This window comes from Delphinapterus leucas, chromosome 19 (assembly GCF_059928025.1).
Source record: "Delphinapterus leucas isolate spDelLeu-1000000601 "Yukka" chromosome 19, BTC_Dleu_Yukka2, whole genome shotgun sequence".
NCBI classification, from domain to species: domain Eukaryota; kingdom Metazoa; phylum Chordata; class Mammalia; order Artiodactyla; family Monodontidae; genus Delphinapterus; species Delphinapterus leucas.
In genome coordinates this window covers 41,307,582-41,329,526 of record NC_143147.1, presented here as the reverse complement: position 1 = coordinate 41,329,526, position 21,945 = coordinate 41,307,582, and the positions used below count along the sequence as shown (strand labels likewise).

General features: G+C 39.2%; 1 protein-coding gene across 2 annotated transcripts in view; it reads right to left on the bottom strand.

The window, feature by feature from the left end:
- CLTC (clathrin heavy chain) overlaps positions 1-11,928 on the bottom strand; it is a 66,379-nt gene extending 54,451 nt beyond the window's left edge. Inside the window, exon 1 of one of the 2 annotated variants that reach the window (XM_022552574.3) lies at positions 11,624-11,928. In XM_022552574.3, coding sequence (XP_022408282.1) covers positions 11,624-11,665 — 42 coding nt within the window. In that variant the 5' untranslated portion in view covers positions 11,666-11,928. The remainder of the gene's footprint in view (positions 1-11,623) is intronic. The other variant, XM_022552573.3, reaches the window with a different exon arrangement.
- Positions 11,929-21,945: the final 10,017 nt, after the last annotated feature.

The following is a 21,945-nucleotide window of genomic DNA, read 5'->3' as shown; positions in this document are numbered from 1 at the left end:
AAAGGATAGTTGGCAAAGAAACACTTTCATCTTATATAAGGATTTCTGACAAGGGGAAGCAGGGAAAACTAGAACTTTCAGGTTTCAAAGTCCAGATATCTGTGGGAGGCTTTGGGGAAAAAAAATCTACAAAGTTCAATGGTAGCACAAGAAAGAGCCCAAGGAAGAGCCCACCTAAGTCTCGGTGCCTCTTTCAAGAAATCACTAAACATTCAAATAGCTAAGGCCCAAGTTATAAGGGACTGAGAAGTACTGAGAAGGTACAGATAATAATAAGATGTAATTCCTTCAGAGAACATGAGAAAAGAAAGGCCCATCTCTGCGCCTGAGAAACTACCACTGCCTCAGTTTCTAAGATGCTCATCAATATCATAAAGCTTTTGGGTAAAGAGTATACAACTGTAAGATGAATCCCCAATTTCAACAATGTTAACTGTGAAAGAGATTGTATTAAAATTAAATATGGTAAAAAAAATTGTTTTAACTTCAGCAGTATTAGATTCAGAAATCTAAGTTACATACTCATCAGTTTTTAATGCTTTAAGCTTTGTTTTTTCTTGTCTTGGTTTTGAAACTGTACTTGATTTACTTGTACATGTGGCAAACAGAAAAGAGAAAGTGTCCATCCCTGTTTGAGGGGGAGCAAGGCATGCCTAGGTGCTGCACAAAAGGTTTAAGTGATTTAACATACAGCAAGCACTTAGAACACAGTGGGGGCACATAAGCACTCTATTTTAGGGATTTCTATCCTTTTACAGTTATTTAGCTCTGGGACTATGGTATCATGACAACTATTCTAAAACAGATTGGGTCTGATGTCATGCTACTAACATTACATAGTCAAATCCAGGGAAACCCAGCTTGTTTTCAAAATTCTTGTTACTAAAGACAGCTAGCAAAGCCTTCTTATATCAAGGAATCAGGAAACCCACTGATGGTGAGTCAGCATCTTAGTAGACTACATTAGTGATCAAACTATGAAAATATTGTTAAAGGAACTGAATGGACTCTCTCTCACTCTCTCTCTCTCTCTATATATATGTATGTATATATTTAATCCAATAGTATACATGTATTAAAAAGAGTAGAGGGACTTCCCTGGTGGTCCAGTGGTTGGGACTCCAAGCTTCCACTGCGGGGGGTGCGGGTTCGATCCATGGTCGGGGAACTAGGATCCCGCAGGCTACATTGTGCAGCCAAAAGTTAAAATAATAAAATAAAAAGGGTAGAAAATTCTGGCATATGACAATTCAACCAAGGAAAACCAGACTACTTTTTCAATGCCCAATTCTCTGACTGGCTAAAGATGATACTCTCCATCAGCACAACGTCTGTCTCAGCAATCAATCACAGTTGTGTCTGTGCCTACAAATATCACATAATTAAAGGAGTAATAAGTTTGCTTTGAGCTTACTAATTTCAACCAGCGCTTATTACATGTGATCAGATAGGAACACTCATTGGAAATAGGCTTCTTTATAAGCACACCCGGTAAGTATGCTTCCTAATGAATGACTAGTAGACTCAGAACAGAACTCATTTACCAGCTGAAAATCAAAATACATTAAAATTTGTGTTTATGGGGCTTCCCTGGTGGCGCAGTGGTTGAGAGTCCGCCTGCCGATGCAGGGGACACGGGTTCGTGCCCCAGTCCGGGAAGATCCCACATGCCGTGGAGCGGCTGGACCCGTGAGCCATGGCCACTGAGCCTGCGCGTCCAGAGCCTGTGCTCCGCAACGGGAGAGGCCACAGCAGTGGGAGGCCCGCGTAACGCAAAAAAAAAAAAAAAAAAAAAGAAAATTTGTGTTTATGACAGCATTATTAAGGATTATGTTTCACAATTAGTGCTTGGCTTTACACTTTCCAGTTCCTTCCTCCTTGTTTCATCTGAATTGTTAGAATGTAAAGGAAGCATGTACAGCTACTGTATTTCAGACAAGGACATTTTGTGCTGTGCTCTATGTATAATCCTATTTCAGTTACCTTTTCTGTAAATGAATCTTGTATCTTGACAAAGACTTAAATGTTACTGCTATAGAGTTAAGAGGTCAACAATTTTCGAGTCCTGCTGATACTTGGATGTCACCCAATACAGATATTTTTAGGTGCTTGAAGATGTGGTTAACTTCCTATCCCAAGGATTTCACTCAGCATAACTTCCTTTAAAAGTTCCAAAACATCCTCTACCTTCACTAGTATTAATCACAGTGAAGAAAATGCTGACAACAGTAACTTCATTGAGCCCTTCCAGGAAACTAGCAGAATGTCAAATAAAAACTGCAGTTTCTGTCTTCTACAGGAAATAAATAAAAATGCTGAAAGTACAGCATTCCTTTAATTCTTTCATCAACAGTATACCAGCCATTGTTTTCTATGCGCTCCACACATTTTAAGCAACAAATAAAAATGCCCTTGTGAACCCCACACTTAAACATATAGATTTGTTTCTACTCCATGTTGTTTGAGGCAATCATTCTCAGGAGAATTTTTTTTTTTTTTTTTTTTTTTTTGCGGTACGCGGGCCTCTCACTGTTGTGGCCTCTCCCGTTGCGGAGCACAGGCTCCGGATGCGCAGGCTCAGCGGCCATGGCTCACGGGCCCAGCCGCTCCGCGGCATGTGGGATCTTCCCGGACCGGGGCATGAACCCGTGTCCTCTGCATCGGCAGGTGGACTCTCAACCACTGCGCGACCAGGGAAGCCCAGGAGAATTTTTTTACTCTGGTCACTCCATATTGTTAAGTAATACATTCAGGAAGGAACCACAGTTGGAGACAGGAACTATAAGACTACTAGCTTTGGTAAACTATCAAGAGACTCAAAGAATTTTTCCTACTTGTAGCCAACTACTAACTGGAAAATTTAAAAACCTTTAAATGTAACTCGTTCTTTAAAAATAATAATCCAATAATTTGATGAAATATCACATATCAATTCTGACCAAGCTGCAGGGAAATACAGGGAAGTTTTTACACCCCAAACCTTGCAGATAGGTATGACTCCCCAAGGTTATGCCCTTTCCTGTATAAATGCCATTCAGCTGGCACATAACAACTGAATGCTACCCAAGCTATGACTGGTTATGGAAATGCAATCTAAAGCAAGACACACGATTTAAGGGAGGGCAGAGCTACAAAGATTGGGAGAGAACACATGGAAGTAAAAAACACCAAATAGGGTATTCATTTTCCCAAGTAGACTATTCCCTAGTCATCCGAAAAAGCTTTTGATAGCTGCTGGAGAGAATGTGGAAATACTGCAATTCTCATATACTGCTGATGGGGATGTAAAGTGGTGTAGCTGCTGTGAAAAAGTTGGGCAGTCCCTCAAAAAGTTAAAATATAGAGTTACCATATGACCCAACAATTCCACTCCTCGGTATATATCCAAAAGAACTAAAAATAGGTATTCAAACAAAAACCTGTAATGTTCGCAGCAGCACTATTCACAATACCCAACAGGTGGAAAGAATCCAAATGTTCATGGATCAATGAAAGGACAAATAAAATGTGGTATATCAATTCAATGGAGTATTATTCAGCCATAAATGAATAAAGTACTGATACATACTACATGGATAAACCTCAAACAGTATGCTTAGTGAAGGAAATTAGACAACAAAAGGTCACACATTGTATGATTCCATTTATAGGAATAGATAAATTCATAGAGACAGAAAGCATATTAGTGGTTGCTGGGGGATAGGAGGAGGGAGGAAGAAGACTGCTTAATGGATATGGAGTTTCCTTTTGGGGTAATGAAATGTTTTAGAACTAGATACAGGTGATGGTTGCAAAACACTGTGAACTTACTAAATACCACTATATTGTTCACTTTAAAATGGTTAATTTTAATTTTAGATATGCTTAATATATAATTCATGTAGTCATTTGACAGTTTATATAGACATTTAAAATTATAAAATAACTCGGAAATGTTTTTCTACTCTTCATATTTCAGAAACCATTTTAAACTCTTCATGCGCATTTTTTACATCAGTGTCTTCATTAGCAGTGGAAAGTCATCTGCATTCCATCAAAGTGCTTTTTAAAAATTCATTATGGTACCATCATGGGAAATTTATAACATGCCTCAAATTTCTATTTCTGTATTAGGAGAGGTGTTTTTACACTTGTTTTTGGATTACAGTCTCCAGAAACACCTCCCTAATGGACTGGTTTATGCGTGAAATTTAAAATGTTTGCTTACAACATCCAACAGTTGTAATTGTGAAGCCATACAGAGAGGAATAATTATTAGATGTGTTAAATTTACCTCTTACCAATCCAGCTGATTTCAAGTCCATGGTAGCCTTCCCTGAACAGTGTTGTAGTATTCAATTCAAACAGAAGCAACTGTAAAGGACTCAGTAATACAGACACTTGATAAGACTTTTAATATAAGGAAACTCTTTCCTGTGGAATATTTTATGGTTAAAAAAAGACACCTGCCTTAGATTTGCATAGTTCAATAGGAAAGAATGTAAAGTACTGTAGAGAGTTGGGAAAGGGATGGATTTTGTAAACCATGTTCTCCCTATAGGTTTATTTCCCTAATTATTAATCCTCAAATAATGAGATCTACCCAAAGTTAGTTTTTTGCCAAGCTGAACATATGTGGATAGTCTTTGGCTTCCCTCTGTCCACTTTAGTGGTTTTTAAGTCCTCTTTCTCAGATGAGCAGCTAGTCAGAAATAGATGAAGGCAACTCTCAACCCAATTCTCATTTTTCATCTACCATGATTCCCAGTTTCAACAGACGGGGGTCATTAAACACTGCAATCACCTTCCCTACTTCAGAAATGGACTGGGTGTAGAAAATGAGAAGGAGAGAGTCTGGTGTAACTCTAAGATCTTGTCTTCAATAACTGGATAAATGGGTAATTTTTTCCTTTAGCATAGCATATATGTTCAACTCAACTGGATAAAGAAAGACTCCCCTCCAGCATAGGGGCTAAGGATTAATATCTGTATGGGCTAAGTATCATGATATAAATACAACCACATACTATAGGCTAACTTTACAACTGCCAGAAAGTATTGTTTTAAATATAATAAAAGAGGAAGTTGAGAAAAGCTAAAAAGATAAGAGCTCGGATTAAACACATGAAACATTTTCCACAACGGTATATTGCAGAATTTAAATTTTTTAATGTGACCATATGGTTTTAATGGACCCAGTTCCTATTCTTTCAAAAATAAGCTTTAAAATCTGCCGTACTTCAGGGGACTTCCCTGGTGGTCCAGCAGTTAAGACTCCGCGCTTCCAGTGCAGGGGGCACAGGTTCGATCCTGGTTAGGGAACTAAGATACCACATGCTGCATGCCGCAGCCAAATAAATAAATAATAAAATCTGCTGTACTTCAGAACTTAAAGAAAAGTCCTTACTTACCCAATGATTCAGAAAAGGAAGTACCAGTATTACTGGCAGTTCTGTCTCCAAAGCACAATCCTACAAATGTGTAACCATATTCCCCTCTACGGTTATGCTATTCAAACTGAGCAAGCATGTTCTACTCCCACTTTTCCCATCCTCCCTCCCCAAGCATAACAGTCTTCCTTGAGTTCTATTCACGTTTTACATTAGAATAAACACAAAAACATAAATAATACAGTAAAATAGAAAGCAGAAGTTTCCTGCTTTCACAAGTGGCTTCAGGCTGGAACATATTCACTCTCTTGTCACTAAGGAAAAGTCTAAGAGAAATTTGAGAAGTTTAGCCTTATGACAGGGATATAGATAATCTTGGTTATTACAAGTTAACCTGATTCCAATCATTCTGCACAATTTTTTAGTGGGAACTTGGATAAAGCCCTTTAAAAAACATCATCTCAATAACCATTTAAGGCATAGAAAATCCAGGTGTTGGTTCACTGGCCCCTAATCTTCTCATAAAAACTACTGACCTAAAAACATACTAGTAGAATGTATACATCAAAGAACACCACAGCATACATACAAATTATACAGATCATTCACCAAATGAGGCAATGTGCCACAATGAAAGAAGAGCAAATATTACCACCCATTCACTAGCTGTGCGACTCTACAGGTTAACTGATATGAACTTCAGTTTCCCCATCTGCAAAATAAGGCTAACCCTACCTACCTGAAGGGATGTTCTTGCCAATCAAATGAGATCGTGAACATAAAAGATTTAGCAGAGGTCTTGGCACACAGTAGGTGCTCAAATAGCTATAATGGTCAATTTATTCTGATCTTGTAGATTTCAGGACAATTAGGATTTGATGAATAGTTATTCCCTCTGAACTAGGATAAACTATCATAAATTATGTAAACTATCTTAAATTATGTCTTTCATAACACAAAAGAAGAGACACAAAAATCTGAGTCTGACAGATGGGTTTTGCATAATACATTCAGATCCAAGCCTCCTGCCATCCCCTGAGTTAAGAGCATTAGCCTCAGGCACTTGGCCAAGTAACGGTGGGGGAAAAAAAGAAAAGATACCCAAGAACTGGAAACGTTGCTACGGCTTAGAATTTGATTTTATGAAATAGCTTTAGCATGGCTATGTAAATAAATTTTAAAAAACAGCCTTGTTCTAATATGAAGGACTAAAATATCAGCTATGAACTCACTTCCTATATGAGAACATACACTTCTGCACTACCATCTTATAGGACATATAAATACTAACAAAGGCCTGACTGGCATTCCAGGTGGGTAATTTATCAGATGTGGTTTATCAGGAGTCTGACCAAGGAACACTAATTAAAGATGTACCAATGGCACATGTGAGCACTCATGGGCTATTATAAAAGATTAATTAAAATTTTTTCTTCCTTTTGAGCAGTTTCAGAGCAGAATCAATTTTGTGTCATATGAATATTTGTATTAAATCCTGCACAATATCAAACATTCAATAACATCCATGGTTACAATTATGTGTGGACAGTCTCTGCCAACTAATCAATGCAAGCACAAATGCAAGCTGCAGTCAGTTTTGTTCACCACTTTGTCCCGAGTGTAACATGATTGTTGATATATAGTAAATATTCAAATCTCAGGTGAGTACCAAATATTTATAAACCATAAAAATCTAGGTCTTAAATCTGCAAAATAAAATGTTGTCACTGGTTAAGAGATAGATACCTGAATAGAATATACTGGACAAAAATTATATAGCCAACAATTAATACCCTTCAAATGCTACACCAAGTACTTTCACATACATGATCTCAGACCTTCACGGTAACTTTGTGAGGTAGTACACATATTTTACAGAGAAAAAGGAGCAAGAGGTTAGTCTTAACCTGCCTTCTCCAATACTGTAGCGACATTTCACAAGCCACATGTGGTTCTGAGAACTTCAAATGTGGCTACTCTGACTGAATTTTCAAGTTTAAGTTAATTAAAATTAAATAGTAATTCAAGTTTAAGTTAATTAAAATTAAATAGTAACTGATAATCGAGTCAATTATGGAAAACTTATGTTTGGAACAACCTACATATGCAAACCTGCTTTTTCAACTGTAAATTTTATGAAAGCTAAATACAGGTCAAATATATCCAATGAAAATAGGGTCTGAATTGAGATGTGCTCTAAGTGTAAAATACACAGCAGATTTTGAAAATTCAGTACCCCCAAAAAAGGAATGTAAAATATCTCATCTGAAAAGTTTATACTGATTGCATGGTGAAATTATAACATTTGGGGTACACTGAGTTAAATGAGACATTAATTTCACCTGTTTTCTACTTTTAATATGGCCACTGGAAAATGTAAAATTGCAGATGTGGCTCATATTTTTCTACTGGATGGAACTGGTCTCAACAACCTCCAAACCCCTGATCTGTCTACTATACGGCATCATTAACCACATGTTAAACCAGAAGAGAAGTCACCTTCTCAGGGAAAAGTCCAACAGATAAAAAAGCACACTAGGATACTAATAACTTCTCCTCTTAAGGTCAATCATTGTTTTTCTTCAAAATATTTAGTGTCAGAAGACCTAGGTTCAAATCCCACTCTGACAGGTTCCCTTGGGCACTAGTTTGAGTCTCACTTTCTCCTACTGTTTAAGAAGGATATCTGGGGGAATTAGGCGAAGACGTGGAAGCACCCAGCCACATTCATAGGACACAACTGACTCTCACAAGAAAGTCTGCTGCTCCTTCCATTCACTAGTCACTGTTCATCATCACTTCCCAAAAGAGACAGTATTCAACCAACACTTTCTATTAGTGAATGTTTTAATTTCAGGTAACAAAATGTTCTAAACATATAAATATAGGTGGCCAGATAAATCTTCACTCTTAAAAAGCACATCAGATTCGGCCTGTAATTGCGCAGTCCCATGTTGTAGTCAATAGCTTCATGTAGCTATTTACATTTACATTAATTGAAAAGAAATAAAAGTAAAAATTTAGTCCCTCAGTCACAATAACCACATTTCAAGTGCTCAATATGCCTAAGTAGCTAGTATAAATTTTCATCATGGAAGAAAGTTCTATTGGATAGTAACTCTCAAAAAGCAAAAGCCACGCAGTAACAAAGACAGAAAAACATCCTGTTAAATATAATTCAAATATCATTAAGTTAAGGTTCCTGAAATCATGTATTTCACTGCACACCAAAATGAAAATGATTGTGATTCTACACACAGTTTCACGCCTTAAATTATTTCCTAAACAGAGTGAAAGCACATTCACTAGAATTAGCCACACCCCTTTGAGTAAATTGACCATTAGGAAAATTCTGAAAACCTTGATAACATCTTAAACTCGGAAGCTATTCCTAAAGTAGACTGCAACATAATTCCAAGCAGTATGCCTCTTCCAGGAAGTACGGTTAAGCATATAACATATCCCAGTAATAGCATTGCTTTCTCTTTGCAAATTAAAATAATCATAGCAAGAACCCCTACCATTGAATGCACAACACATTTATGGATCAAAGGGAAAAGAGCAGGGTTGGGAGATTTTTAATTTCAGACCCAAAGAACCCGGGAATACAGCAGAATATGTCAATTGGCATAAAGATACTTAATAAGCCAAGAAATCAGAGTTGCAGGCAACACTATAGGTAGCCTAGGATTTTTTTCAGAACCTGCAATCCTAGCAAAATCTTGCTCAGATAGGCACTCATCTGTTCACTGCTATCAGCCTCAACATCCTAAAAAAGAAATAAAAACTCCTTTATAACTTAAAATATTAAGCTTCATTTGACGTAGTTCTGAGTCCTTGATGACAGACCCTTCAGTTGGCCAAAGTAGTTCCATGGTATAAAAATAAATTTATTTACAGTTCACGCTTTGAAGATTTCACAGGTTAACTCTACACGCAAGTTCCTCAATTCTTGTTCCCAATTTTTATCCTAAGTGTTTCAGAAAGTTTTCTGCTACTTAGCAAACTGGCAGGGGCTGAGAGGTCAAAGACCTAAGTTGCCAATTAAAATAATCCTTATTAATTTTTATACAGCAAGGGATAAAAATGAAAAGTCAGGAATTATATTATCCTGGAAGAGGTTGGTGACTGGGGCTCTGCACAATAATTAATCATTATCAGCTTGAGTACACAGTCACCAAAGCAAGCTTAAACTTAGTCATGGCATATATACTACTCCAAAAACTGCATGACTGGATTCTTCAAGTTTATTTGCAAAGCAACTTTATACGCAACTCTTCAAGCATTTGAGAAGGAAATGGCTTCACTCAAGTGTCTGCAAAAACTCTGAACCACTTAGAAATCAGACCCATATTAAATCTGTCTTCAATCAGTGACATGGTTGGAGTCCAGTCTTTGGGATTATTCAACAACCTTGTCTCCTCATTAATAGAAATGCAAAACTATTGCTCAAACCACCACCAGTCAAGAAACAAGATTTACTAGTGGGCTATATCTGTTTTGTAAAGTAAACAGCAACTATAACTGCTTTTCTTGTGTATGATTTTACACACTTTTGTCTGCAGGAAGATTATATTCCAGAAGCACTTTAGTGTCAGGACAAGGTTGTGTTTTCCCCTCACACTCAAAAACATTATTTTCCTAACACTCCGCATTCAAGAGAAGTAACCACAGCAATACAAATTTGGATGGAGCGTAAACAAAAACTTCTGTGTCCATTCTGTCACAATGTTTTTTAACCTTTTGTAAAATAGTGTTCTATTACATCAGATGAGTTATCTGAAAACCAAAAATGACTGAATAAAGTACATTACTTAACTCATTTTTTGAGTAAAGATTTATAATTCATTACATTTCAAGACAAAGAAGCCTTGCTGATGCAAGCAAAGGTGATACCTGTAAAAAAAATGAAATCATGTTGATAGCCAGAATATTAAACCTTTTAATTAACATTTATTTATTGTTATAACAATGGCAGAAAGTAAACAGCCTTCAATGGTAAAGTGTCCAAGAGGCCACTAGTATTAGTGTCATGTCAAACCACTGGCATCTCTTGTCATTACGAATTAGTCCTTCAAATGACTGAGCTGAGACAGACCTCTTTAAGGAGGTAATTAGAAAGAAAGCATACTTTATTAATAAATTATTTCAGCCAAAGTAACACCAGGATTGGTGAACCAGGAAAATCAGAAGCTTAGAAGAGACTTAATTCAGTCAAGTCCTCCAATGATCACCTGCCTGGGCCCGCTACGGGCAAGCTGCCAGATAAGACAGTCTGTTGCCTACAGGATAATGCACCATGGGGAAGAACTCTAGAACCTACTAAAGGAAACCAATTACAGACCAAATAACCTTGCATATCTCAGGGCAGGTGTGCTCTATCCCCAGGAGTCGTTCAATTCCATGCAATCCTGAGGAAAGTGCTCACGCCAAGCCAACTAGCTGCTCCAAAGACAACCTCTGAACAACTCTTTTCTCCCTTCTAGAGCCGAAGAGGGGATAAAAGCCGCACCATTCCCAGAGACGTCAAGAAAGTGAAAAAAGGCGAATCCCCTTAGGAACCTTGACCCCACGCACTCTGAAATTGACACCGCCCTGAGAAATACGTTCCCCCATTCTATCCTCTTTTTTTTCCTTCAGTGAGCTTCCCAGTTCCTACTGCCTCGGGGAAGGCAAGAGAGGAGCCACTGCCGTTCTCCGCATGCCCGGGGAAGGTGCCTTTCCCGTTGAGAGCCGCAGAGGGAGGAAGAAAAAAGATTGCCTCTCCCCAACCCACCCGCGCCACAACTCCCGGGTGCAGACACGATGGGGGAAAGGGAAGAGGGCAATGGGAGGTGACAGCCTGCGCTGCCCTAGGGGAAGAGAATTCTTGCTCCGGAAGAAACGCGGGAGAACGCCCCCCCCACGCCCCGCAACGTACCCAAATGAATGAACTGAATAAAACCGGGGTGGAAGGGTTATTATACGCAGTTCTTGCCATCCAGGAAGCGAAGATAGAGAGGCCTTCAAACCCAGGTATGGCCTCACTGCCCTATGCACCCCGACTCGCTTCCTTTCCACCCAAACCCCACATCATTTAACCCTTCAAGCTTTCCAAGATAGTGCCCCATCCTCCATCTACCCCAGGAACCGATACCACCACCACCATCCCCCCTCCCCCCCCGGTTCTCCTCTTTTTGCTTGGGCTCAGACTCCAGCTTCTTCCTTCCTACCTCCCTCTCTCCACAGCCCTCACTAGCTCGGGCCCACCGCACCTGAAGATGCTCCTGAAAACGAATTGGCAGAATCTGGGCCATGGCGCTGTCGGGGGTGTATGGTCTCCTCCTGTCACTGGGGCTGTGGGGCAGTGGCTGCCCGGGCTCTCCAAGGGAGAGGAGGAGAAGGGGGAGGGGGGAGGCTGGGCTCAGCAGGAGAGTCTCCGGGGACGCAGGAAACTGGCAGCCAGACGAAAGAGCTCAGGTCGGGGGCGGAGGCTCCAGGGTCCGCGAGAGCCGCAATGGCGGAACCGGGCGCAGCGCAGACTCCGGAAACGGTTTAGCCCTGCGGAAGGATCCTGGCGACAGAACTCCGCCCAGGTCACCTCACGCCCTCCGCCTTATGTACTCCTCCACGGAGCGCCGCGATGCATCGGAGCGCAGGAATTCGGAGCGTGGGGCGCAGGGCGCTGAGGACCTTGCTTACTGCTGCGACAGGGAGATAAATAGAGGAATCGGAGGGACTATTTTTTGTCTCATCACTTTCCCCAGCCGCCTGCTTTTCCCTCCCCCCCCCCTTTTTTTTTTCGCATTTTGCCACATCATGCGACTAGGGGCGACCAACGTCATTTCCGTGGGCGCTTTGGGTCTCACCCACGTACTTCCGGGTGCACGTGATGCTGGTCAGGAAAGGTCTGCTGATTGCTGCCGGAATGCAGAGCGAGTTCTAGGGAAGTGCGGCGTCTCCTGGGAATGAGGTGGCTGTTGGGCCGCCTTGAGGAATGGCGGTGCTGCTCCTTTTCCCAGTGGGCCCTGCGTATTTAAACGTAGTCCCTTACGAAGGGGACGTGGCGTGGGCAGATGGGCCCAGCCTCCCGCCCTCTCCGTGACTCAGGGAAACGGCCCCCCTGCAGAGCGCTCTTGGCAGCCGGCTGCAGCGCTCCTCCCCCGCCTAGTCTCATGTGGTGGGTGGTTTGTTATATCCCAGGGAGGGGGGCACTGAAACACTGAAATGGGGTTTAAAAATCCTATCTGTCCTTACGCACGCCCTTCTGAGGGTTGGAGAAGCTGACGCTTAGGTTCTAACAGAACTAGTAGTCTCTTGGGACGTTAAACAATTGACTCAGGGCAGTGAAGGCCATTTATGAGGGATCTCAAACTGGCCTTGTGATAGCCTTTCTTAACGTTTCTGCGGACATTTTGGCGGATGTATATATATATGGGTGTAGCTGAGTAATAAATTTGATGAAGAATTTGAGTGTCATAAATACGCTAAAGAATTGGACTAAAATTATAGCAGGATTTTTTTCCCAGCCATATCAAATAATTAATGAGCCTCAAAGATTTAGATAATTAGGTTAAAGGCGGTTTGTAAAACCTTAATGTTTTTCCTCGGTGTGGCTAAGGTACACTCTTGGAGAAAGGGATTAACTATTAGCGCTGTATTTCAGTGGGACCTCCTCAACAGTGTAAACTAGCAGTGTTTGGGAATGCAAACGCTTCAAAGCTGGGGGCATCGTGTCTTCTAACAGCATTAAGGTATCTACGGTATCCATTATCGATTAATAATCTTACCAGTACTTTATTGCTCAAGTATAAGCTGTAATAATATTTCATAATAGCACAAATACAATAAAGCATAAAAGAATTTCGTTCCGTGCTTTTCATCTTAAAGAGATGTGATTGCTGTTCCAGAAAGATCCTGAGGAAGAATTCAAGTACACATTATTTTTAGTAACCTTTTCAGTTAAACAGAAAACTCTATTAGGTATACAATAATTTTGTGTGTTAAGCAGTTTTGCTGAGAATTTGCTTAATCATTTAAATTGCTTTTAATGTTTTTCCCAAAGTATACCTCACATACTGAGGGTGAGAGAATCTTTGGCAGTTAAGAGAGCAGACAGAGACTGTTGGGCAAAGAAAAGCCTTGCCACCATGTCATCAGAGTGAATATTTATGCTTGGCAAAATTTCATTATGTTTTGTTAAGCCAAATACTTAAAGATGTTCTGTATTCTGCAACATTCGAAATGACCTTTCTAATACCACTTTAATAGTATAGCTACTTTGAATCTTTTTTGGAAGTATACAAATTCTAAATTAAAAATATAAAGGAGTTACTGTTTTATTACAGTTATAGCAGTAGCTTAATCAAGTTACATTTCCAATCTCAGAATCTGGGTTACAAGAGCTATATTATGAACTGGCCACCAAAATTTTCTTTCTTAATAACTGTCTTGCATTTTCAGACAGACCTGTAATTTTAAAGACGTTGAGAATCCCCAAAGCAATTGATTTTAGCTTGGATATTTGGTGTGGAATATCTAACCAGAACTGCACTGAGAGTGACTGCTGTGTCATCACACAGAAATCTAATGTATGCGTTGTTTTCAGAATCATTTAGAGAGAAGAAAAATAGATTACAGTATACCAGCTCATTTTGAACACTTTCCTTCAAATCAATAAATCCAAAAATTTTAAAGAGAAAAAAATGTACTAGATGATAAACGTTAAAAAAAAAAACAACCAACCCAAAACCCAAACCGATGCCTTTTAAAGATTAATGATTTTGGCTGAGGTAATGAGAGAGCTTTTTATGGTAGCACAGTTTTTGCTAAAGGTGTAGAAGCAGGACAAAAGGTTGTCAATACTTGGTTTAGAAGCCCAGAAGGCTGAATCAGTGTTAACGGTTACCTGAACAGTAACTGAATGCCTTTGTTTTCAGGCACTACCTTAAGTTAGAGAAGGTAGAAAAAAAAAAAGTTTTCTGGTTTATTAGGTTATCCAACTATGACAAAGTCTTTTAATAAGGCTATAAATGTATTATCATCATGGCTTTTGGTTTCAGAAAATGTTTTAGTAAAGTAGCCATGTTAATAAAATAAATCGTCAAATTCTTTGAATTTGAAGGTATTTTTAGCAGAATATTCAATAGTAGGTCCTTGCTCTGAGTCACAGCAAGTGCCATTAGCAAAAACTGCATTGCTCATCTGCTATTTTGAGGAATGCCAGTTTCTCAAAACCTATACAAGAAAACTTTATTGTGTCCCTAATTTTATATTTTATGCCAGGACCTGTTTTACATATATGTACATATATATATATCCTCCAATGGGAATGACACATCAGAAAAACTTTTCATTGTAGGATTCCTCTGTAGTTTTTCATCTTCAAGCAACCCTGGATTTAAGGCCCCTGCCTTTTAACTTGACCTTTTAAAAACAGCGTGAACTAGCTGCATTGCAAAAGCCACAAAGTAAAGGCGTTTCTCAAACATTAAGAGATTAATTTTAAAGCAGAAGTTTAAACCCAACCCACTGTACCAAATATTTAAAGTTCAGATTTTAATGAAACCAAGAGGGATATACTTTAGCATTACCTAAATAAGATGAGTGGTTTTGCCATTTAAACGGCAGCTTTGAGAAACATCTCAGCCCCCTAGGGCCACTGATATGAATCCCAGCAGGATTAGATAAAGACCCTATCAAAGGCCAATAAGTGGCTCAGGTATCAGTCAACATAAATAACCACTTTATTTTGGTCCTGTACAAGGCACTGATTATAGGCAAAGCTCACCCAAAAAGAACATTTACAAAGCAAGAAGAAAATTTTCACGGTCTTATATTAGTATGAAATGGACCTTAACTTAAACTCAATTATCACTCACTGCTCAGGCTTGTGCTAAACCTAATTTATATACACAAGTTTTATAATGTGTCGTGGACAGCAATAAGATCTGTAGTGAATCTATTCTGTGTCAGGATCAAGCATGTTCCAAGTGAACAGTCAAGACTAGCCCTGTGGAAATACAATCTGGAATCTAGCATATTATATAGGCCCCTCCCATGTTTTCTAAAGGTTAAATCAGATCCCAGCAGAGGAATGAAATAGCTCATAACATTACCTTAAAAAGTCATTTCAGAAAAGTTGGTTCAAATATAGTGATACACAGAGCTTTGGGCAAAGAAAAACCAGAAGAGTTATAACACTACTGATCAACAGATGCTAGTCACAACATCCCTTTCAAATGGAAAAACAAAAGGTAAAAGAAGCTTGAGAGGATCTACAGAATGAAAGGGCCATGAGGGCCAGGATGTGGGAATGATTGTTTTGGGCTATTTCCCCCCTCCTTTCTAAATATGTAGAACTGTCTCTTTTTACCTCCTGGAGTTATTACTGTCTCCAAAGCAGAGTAGAACCCACAAACATGTTCTGTCAGCAATCTTAAAATTCTGTCACACTCCAAGGACAGATAGTTCTACAAGTAGCAGTGCACCTATGCAGCCTTGTAATGCAGAAGAGAATATTAAGGACTGAGATTTGGTAAACAAAGTTTTCGTTAACTCAATAATAGCAAAGTCAAGGAAATATAATTTCCTCGGTCAACAAACACTTCAGTACATAACAATGAAAAGTTAAATACTTAAATGTTAAAATCTTTTGAAAGGCTTTAAAAAATATTTTTATATGGGGAAATAAATTCTGAATCTTAAAGGCCTCAGGTTAATCACTGTGAAGTTTTGGTATACTACTCTTGCTAGTGTATATTTAGCCTGATCTCAATATGTACCAAATATAGGACACACGAGAAATTACTGTTTTTTAAATGCCTTATACCTCAGTGTGTCATGGCTGATAAAAGTGCATTATGTAAAACAAACCCAAAGCCTGTTTACTTCCTTTTCCTTGTTGCTCATATTCCAAATAACTGTGAGTTTTTTGTTTTTTTTTTTAATTAATTTATTTATTTATGGCTGTGTTGGGTCTTTGTTTCCGTGCAAGGGCTTTCTCTAGTTGTGGCAAGCGGGGGTCACTCTTCATCGCGGTGCGCGGGCCTCTCACTATCGCGGCCTCTCTTGTTGCGGAGCACACGCTCCAGACGCGCAGGCTCAGTAATTGTGGCTCACGGGCCCAGTTGCTCTGTGGCATGTGGGATCTTCCCAGACCAGGGCGCGAATCCGTGTCCCCTGCATTTGGCAGGCAGATTCTCAACCACTGCGCCACCAGGGAAGCCCCAACTGTGAGTTTAATGTTGTACAGTATACAACCATATAATTACTGTTCATTCCATGACACTCCAGTAATGAAAAATACACCGACCTTATTTTTTTCCTACATATTTACTGATTTAAATTTTATTTTTCTTTTCTAAGCCAGCCCTATTAGCACCAAAAGGCATGAAAAGGTCTCTAGGTTATGCCACTTTATAAAGTTGGTCACTCAAATATAAAGCTTTCCACAGGGTGAGAACTAACCTGATAAAGACAGTCCTTTATTGTCTCCGTATTTTGGGTCTATCAAGCTAAGCCATCAGATCAGATATAGAGATAAGATTATACTCTTCATTACTGCAGAGGCCTTAAAAATACTATTTCTTGAATGGGAACTAGATGGAGTAGCAAACTAGCACACAATGGCAGTCTATAAGTGCTGCACAATATAAAAAGAAATCCCCAGTCCAAGCTGACTTTCAAATTTTTCTATCTGCAAGAATGAGTGGCACTCAAATTATGCTTCATATGACCTATTTAGTGTTAACCCTAGTTACAGAATTGGAAACCTCAAAACCCTTCATTTTTTAAAAGCCCTTCTCAAGGTGACACTGATAATCTTTCCACTGTTTATCTCTTATTCCTCTCTCCAACCACACAAATTCTGTCTCCTTTTTCATTCTAGTCCAAGTCCTACCCTTACTTAAAAACTCACCTTAAAATCTATTTACCCTACTTCTTAAGCTATTATAGCATTTATCAACTATACTACCTATTTAATTTGAAGCCCAGGCCAACTTATGTTGTTAATAATCACACCTGGAGTTAGCACAACAATCATTTATAAATGCCAACCATATACAAAAAGCACCAAATTGTGCTAGGCTGTATTTGGGGTTATCCCATCTTATTTCTTATGATTTAGCTGAGAACCAAGTAATATTAGGTTGAGAAACACATGTTAGATTTTATCTGGACAAATAATATGATTCTTCTCTTTGAAAAATCTTCAATAGCTTCACAAGTTATTTTTTTATATAAATTTATTTTTTGGCTGAGTTGGGTCTTCGTTGCTGTGCACGGGCTTTCTCTAGTTGCGGCGAGCAGGGGCCACTCTTTGTTGAGGTGTGCAGGCTTTTCATTGCAGTGGCTTCTCTTTGTTGAGGAGCATAGGCTCTAGGCACACGGGCTGCAGTAGTTGTGGCGCATGGGCTTAGTTGATCCACGGCGTGTGGGATCTTCCCGGACCAGGGCTCAAACCCATGTCCCCTGCATTGGCAGGCAGATTCTTAACCACTGTGCCACCAGGGAAGTCCCCACAAGAGTTTTATATTATTCATATTTTCAGGTTAAAGGAGCAGCGAACAAGTAATACAGGTTACTTTGAAAATCTTTGCGAGAATACAGATTACAAATTAAATTTTTTGATTCCTGACATGTTCAATCCTATCAGCTCTGCTATAAAGAAAAGAAAAAGTTGGGAATTCCCTGGCGGTACGGTGGTTAGGACTCGGTGCTTTCGCTCCTGTACCCCGGGTTCGATCCCTGGTCAGGAAACTAAGATCCCACAAGCTTCGTGGCGTGGCATGCATGCAGGCATAAATAAATAAATCAAAATAAATAAAAGAAAAAGTAAAAACCAAAAAAATTCAGTATTTCATGAAATTAAGATCTTTTCTTTCAATTGAAATAATTTGAATTAGAATGGGTTCGTGAAAAGTAGCTTTTCTGGAATAAAGTGCAAGTGGTGAAAAATAAAATCAAAAAAATATTTCCTGGGAAAAAAAATATATATATATTTCCTGGGGCTCCCCTGGTGGCGCAGTGGTTGAGAGTCCGCCTGCCGATGCAGGGGACACGGGTTCGTGCCCCGGTCCGGGAAGATCCCACATGCCGCGGAGTGGCTGGGCCCGTGAGCCATGGCCGCTGAGCCTGCGCGTCCGGAGCCTGTGCTCCGCAATGGTAGAGGCCACAGCAGTGAGAGAGGCCCGCGTACCGCAAAAAAAAAAAAAGAATATTTCCTGACATGTGAAAATTATATGAAATTCAAATTTCATTGTCCATAAAGTTTTATTGGAACACAGCCATATCCATTTGTTTATGTACTGTCTATGGCTACTTTTATACTACAACAGCACAGTAGCTACAACAGAGACTGTATGCCTCGAAAGTCTAAAATACTTACTATCTGGACCTATCAAATTCAAATCAGTTAATTTCATTAATTTCATTTCTTGTAGACAATTTAAGGAAAAAGAGCTGAATATCTAAATATGTAAATTAACATAATAATGAGGCACTTTTTTGTCTATAATTACGAAAACATTTTTGAGGGACCACAAGACAGGTAAGACAGTACAGTACAGTAAGACAGGTACTTTACAACATTGCTGTTAGGAATGTAAAGTGGTTCATGTGTTCTGCAGAGTAGGCAACAGGAGTCTCAAAAATCGCTTTCACTGATGTAAAGAATTCGACCATAAGAACATATCACAGTTTCATTTCCCTATTGATAGCTACGTATATAATTTTCAATTTTTTACTGCTAGAAACAATGAAGTATAACATTTTTATAAATGCTGTATGTAACATAAATCATCAAACTGATTCTAAATCTATAGGAGTCAAATTTTACTAGAAACAGAGTATTTTATATACTCTCAGAGTTCCTAGGATATAAATTTAAAGTTGGGCTTGCTGGGTCATAGGTTGTGCACATCTTCACTTTTACTAGATATTGCCAAAATGTTCTCTAAAATAAAAGCAATTTATCCTATGACAACACTTTTTAGGCATATATTAATTGTTGCCAATCTGATGGAAAAGAATGGCATCTCACTTATTTTCAACTGCATTACCCGAATTACTAGTAAGATTCAGTATTTTATTTATTGACCATTCAATGTTTCCTTTTATAAAATGACCGACCATGTCTTTTGACCATTTTTCTGTGATAACATTCATCTTCATTTGTTTCTTTTTGTTTCATTTAGTAATTTAAAGGTGAATCATTCTTTTAAGAACAGACTTTTCCATAATCACTACCTTTTCCTCCAAGACTCCTTCTCCTTCTTAACTGGATCCAGTATTCCTCCCATACTACTTTTCTCACAGCCCTCTCAGTAGAAATCAATTCTTCTTATCAACACCATTGTCACAGGGCTTCCCTGGTAGCGCAGTGGTTGAGAATCCGCCTGCCAATGCAGGGGACACAGGTTCGATCCCTGGTCCGGGAAGATCCCACATGCCGTGGAGCAACTAAGCCCATGCGCCACAACTACTGAGCCTGTGCTCTAGAGCCCGTGAGCCACAACTGCTGAGCCCGTGTGCCCGTGTGCCACAACTACTAAGCCTGTGCTCTAGAGCCCATGAGCCACAACTACTGAGCCCACATGCTGCAACTACTGAAGCCCATGTGCCTAGAGCCCGTGCTCCGCAATGAGAAGCCACCGCAATGAGAAGCCCGCACACTGCAACGAAGAGTAGCCCCCGCTCGCCGCAACTAGAGAAAGCCCGCGCGCAGCAGCGAAGACCCACCACAGCCAAAAATAAGTAAATAAAATAAATTAAAAAAACAAAAAAATACCATTGTCACAATTACCTTAAAGATGTAATGATGGCATTCCCCTCCAACAAATTCATATATAGTACAAAGTAAGTCCAAATTCCATAGTTTGGCTTTCAAAGCCTTCCATAATCTGTCCTCAACCAATATTTTCAACCTATTATTCTATTTATGCTCAATGCACCAAATAAACTAGACTGTTTGCCACCCCTCTCAAATACCCCCTGGGCTTTCTAATTCTCTGTCTTGATTTATGCTGTTCCTAGCAACCAAGTGTTTATTGGAAATTCTTCTTCGAGGAAAGCTCTTCCTTACAATATAATGTCAACAAATAAATACAGTTGACCCTTCAACAACTCGGTGTTTAGGGGTGCCCACCCTCCCAGTATTCGAAAATCCTCCTATAACTTTACAGTCAGACCTCCATATCAATGGTTTTGCATCCTCAGATTCAATCAACCACAGATCATGTAGTACAATACTATACTACATATTCATTGAAAAAAATAAAAAACGTATAACTGGACCCACGCAGTTCAAACCCATGTTGTTCAAGGATCACCTGTATAGGAAAAAAAAAAAAAGCACCATTTTGCAACCATAAGAATAAACTGATTCAGGCAAGAATCATCAGTTGATGATAAAAACAGAGGGTAATAATTTATAAGGAACAGGCTATTTCACATAATCTCAAAGTATCCCTCCCACAAATTACTTATTAATTATAAGAGTAACTAGACTTGGGACTTCCCTGGTGACACAGTGGTTAAGAATCCGCTCGCCAATGCAGGGGACACAGGTTCGAGGCCTGGTCCAGGAAGATCCCACATGCCATGGAGCAACTAAGCCTGTGTGCCACAACTACTGAGCCCGCGTGCCACAACTGCTGAAGCCCATGCACCTAGAGCCCGTGCTCCACAACAAGAGAAGCCACCACAATGAGAGGCCTGTGCATTGCAACGATGAGTGCCCCCCCCACTCACCACAACTAGAGAGGGCCTGAGTGCAGCAACAAAGACCCAACGCAGCCAAAAATAAATAAATTAATTAATAATAATAAAAAAGAGAGTAACTAGACTGAAGAAATCAAAAACACCCTAACCAATTAATCAAAATTAATATCAGCAATAAGGGGCAAATACCATGTACCTCCAGATTTGATGCCTTGGGAAAGACACTGTATCACTTAACGCAGTATTCCAGTCACAAATGCAAAACCATGAGGAAACATTAGAGAAATCCAAATTGAGGATATACTATAAAATAACTAACCTGTATTATTAAAAAATGTCAAAACTGTTATTCAAATGTTAAATGTGAAAGACAAAAAATACATGTAGGCAAGGACATGGAGAAAAGGGAACCCTTGTACACTGTTGGTGGGAATGTAAGTTGGTACAGCCACTATGGAAAACAGTATGGAGGTTCCTCAATAAATTAAAAATAGAACTGCCATACACCTAGCAATTCCACTTCTGGGTATTTTTCTGAAGAAAACACTAATTTGAAAAACTATATGCAACCTTATGTTCATTGCAGCATTGTTTATAATAGCCAAGATATGGAAGCAACCTAAGTATCTATTGATGGATGAATGGATTAAGAAGATGTGGTATATATATTTACAATGGAGTATTAGCCATAAAAAAAAAAAAGAAAGAAACCTTTCCATTTGCAACAACATGAATGGACCTAGAGGGTATTATGCTAAGTGAAATAAGTCAGAGAACGACAAATACCGTATGATTTTACTTATATGTGGAATCTGAAAAATAAAACAAATGAACAAACATAAAACAGAAAGAGTCATAGATACAGAGAACAAAC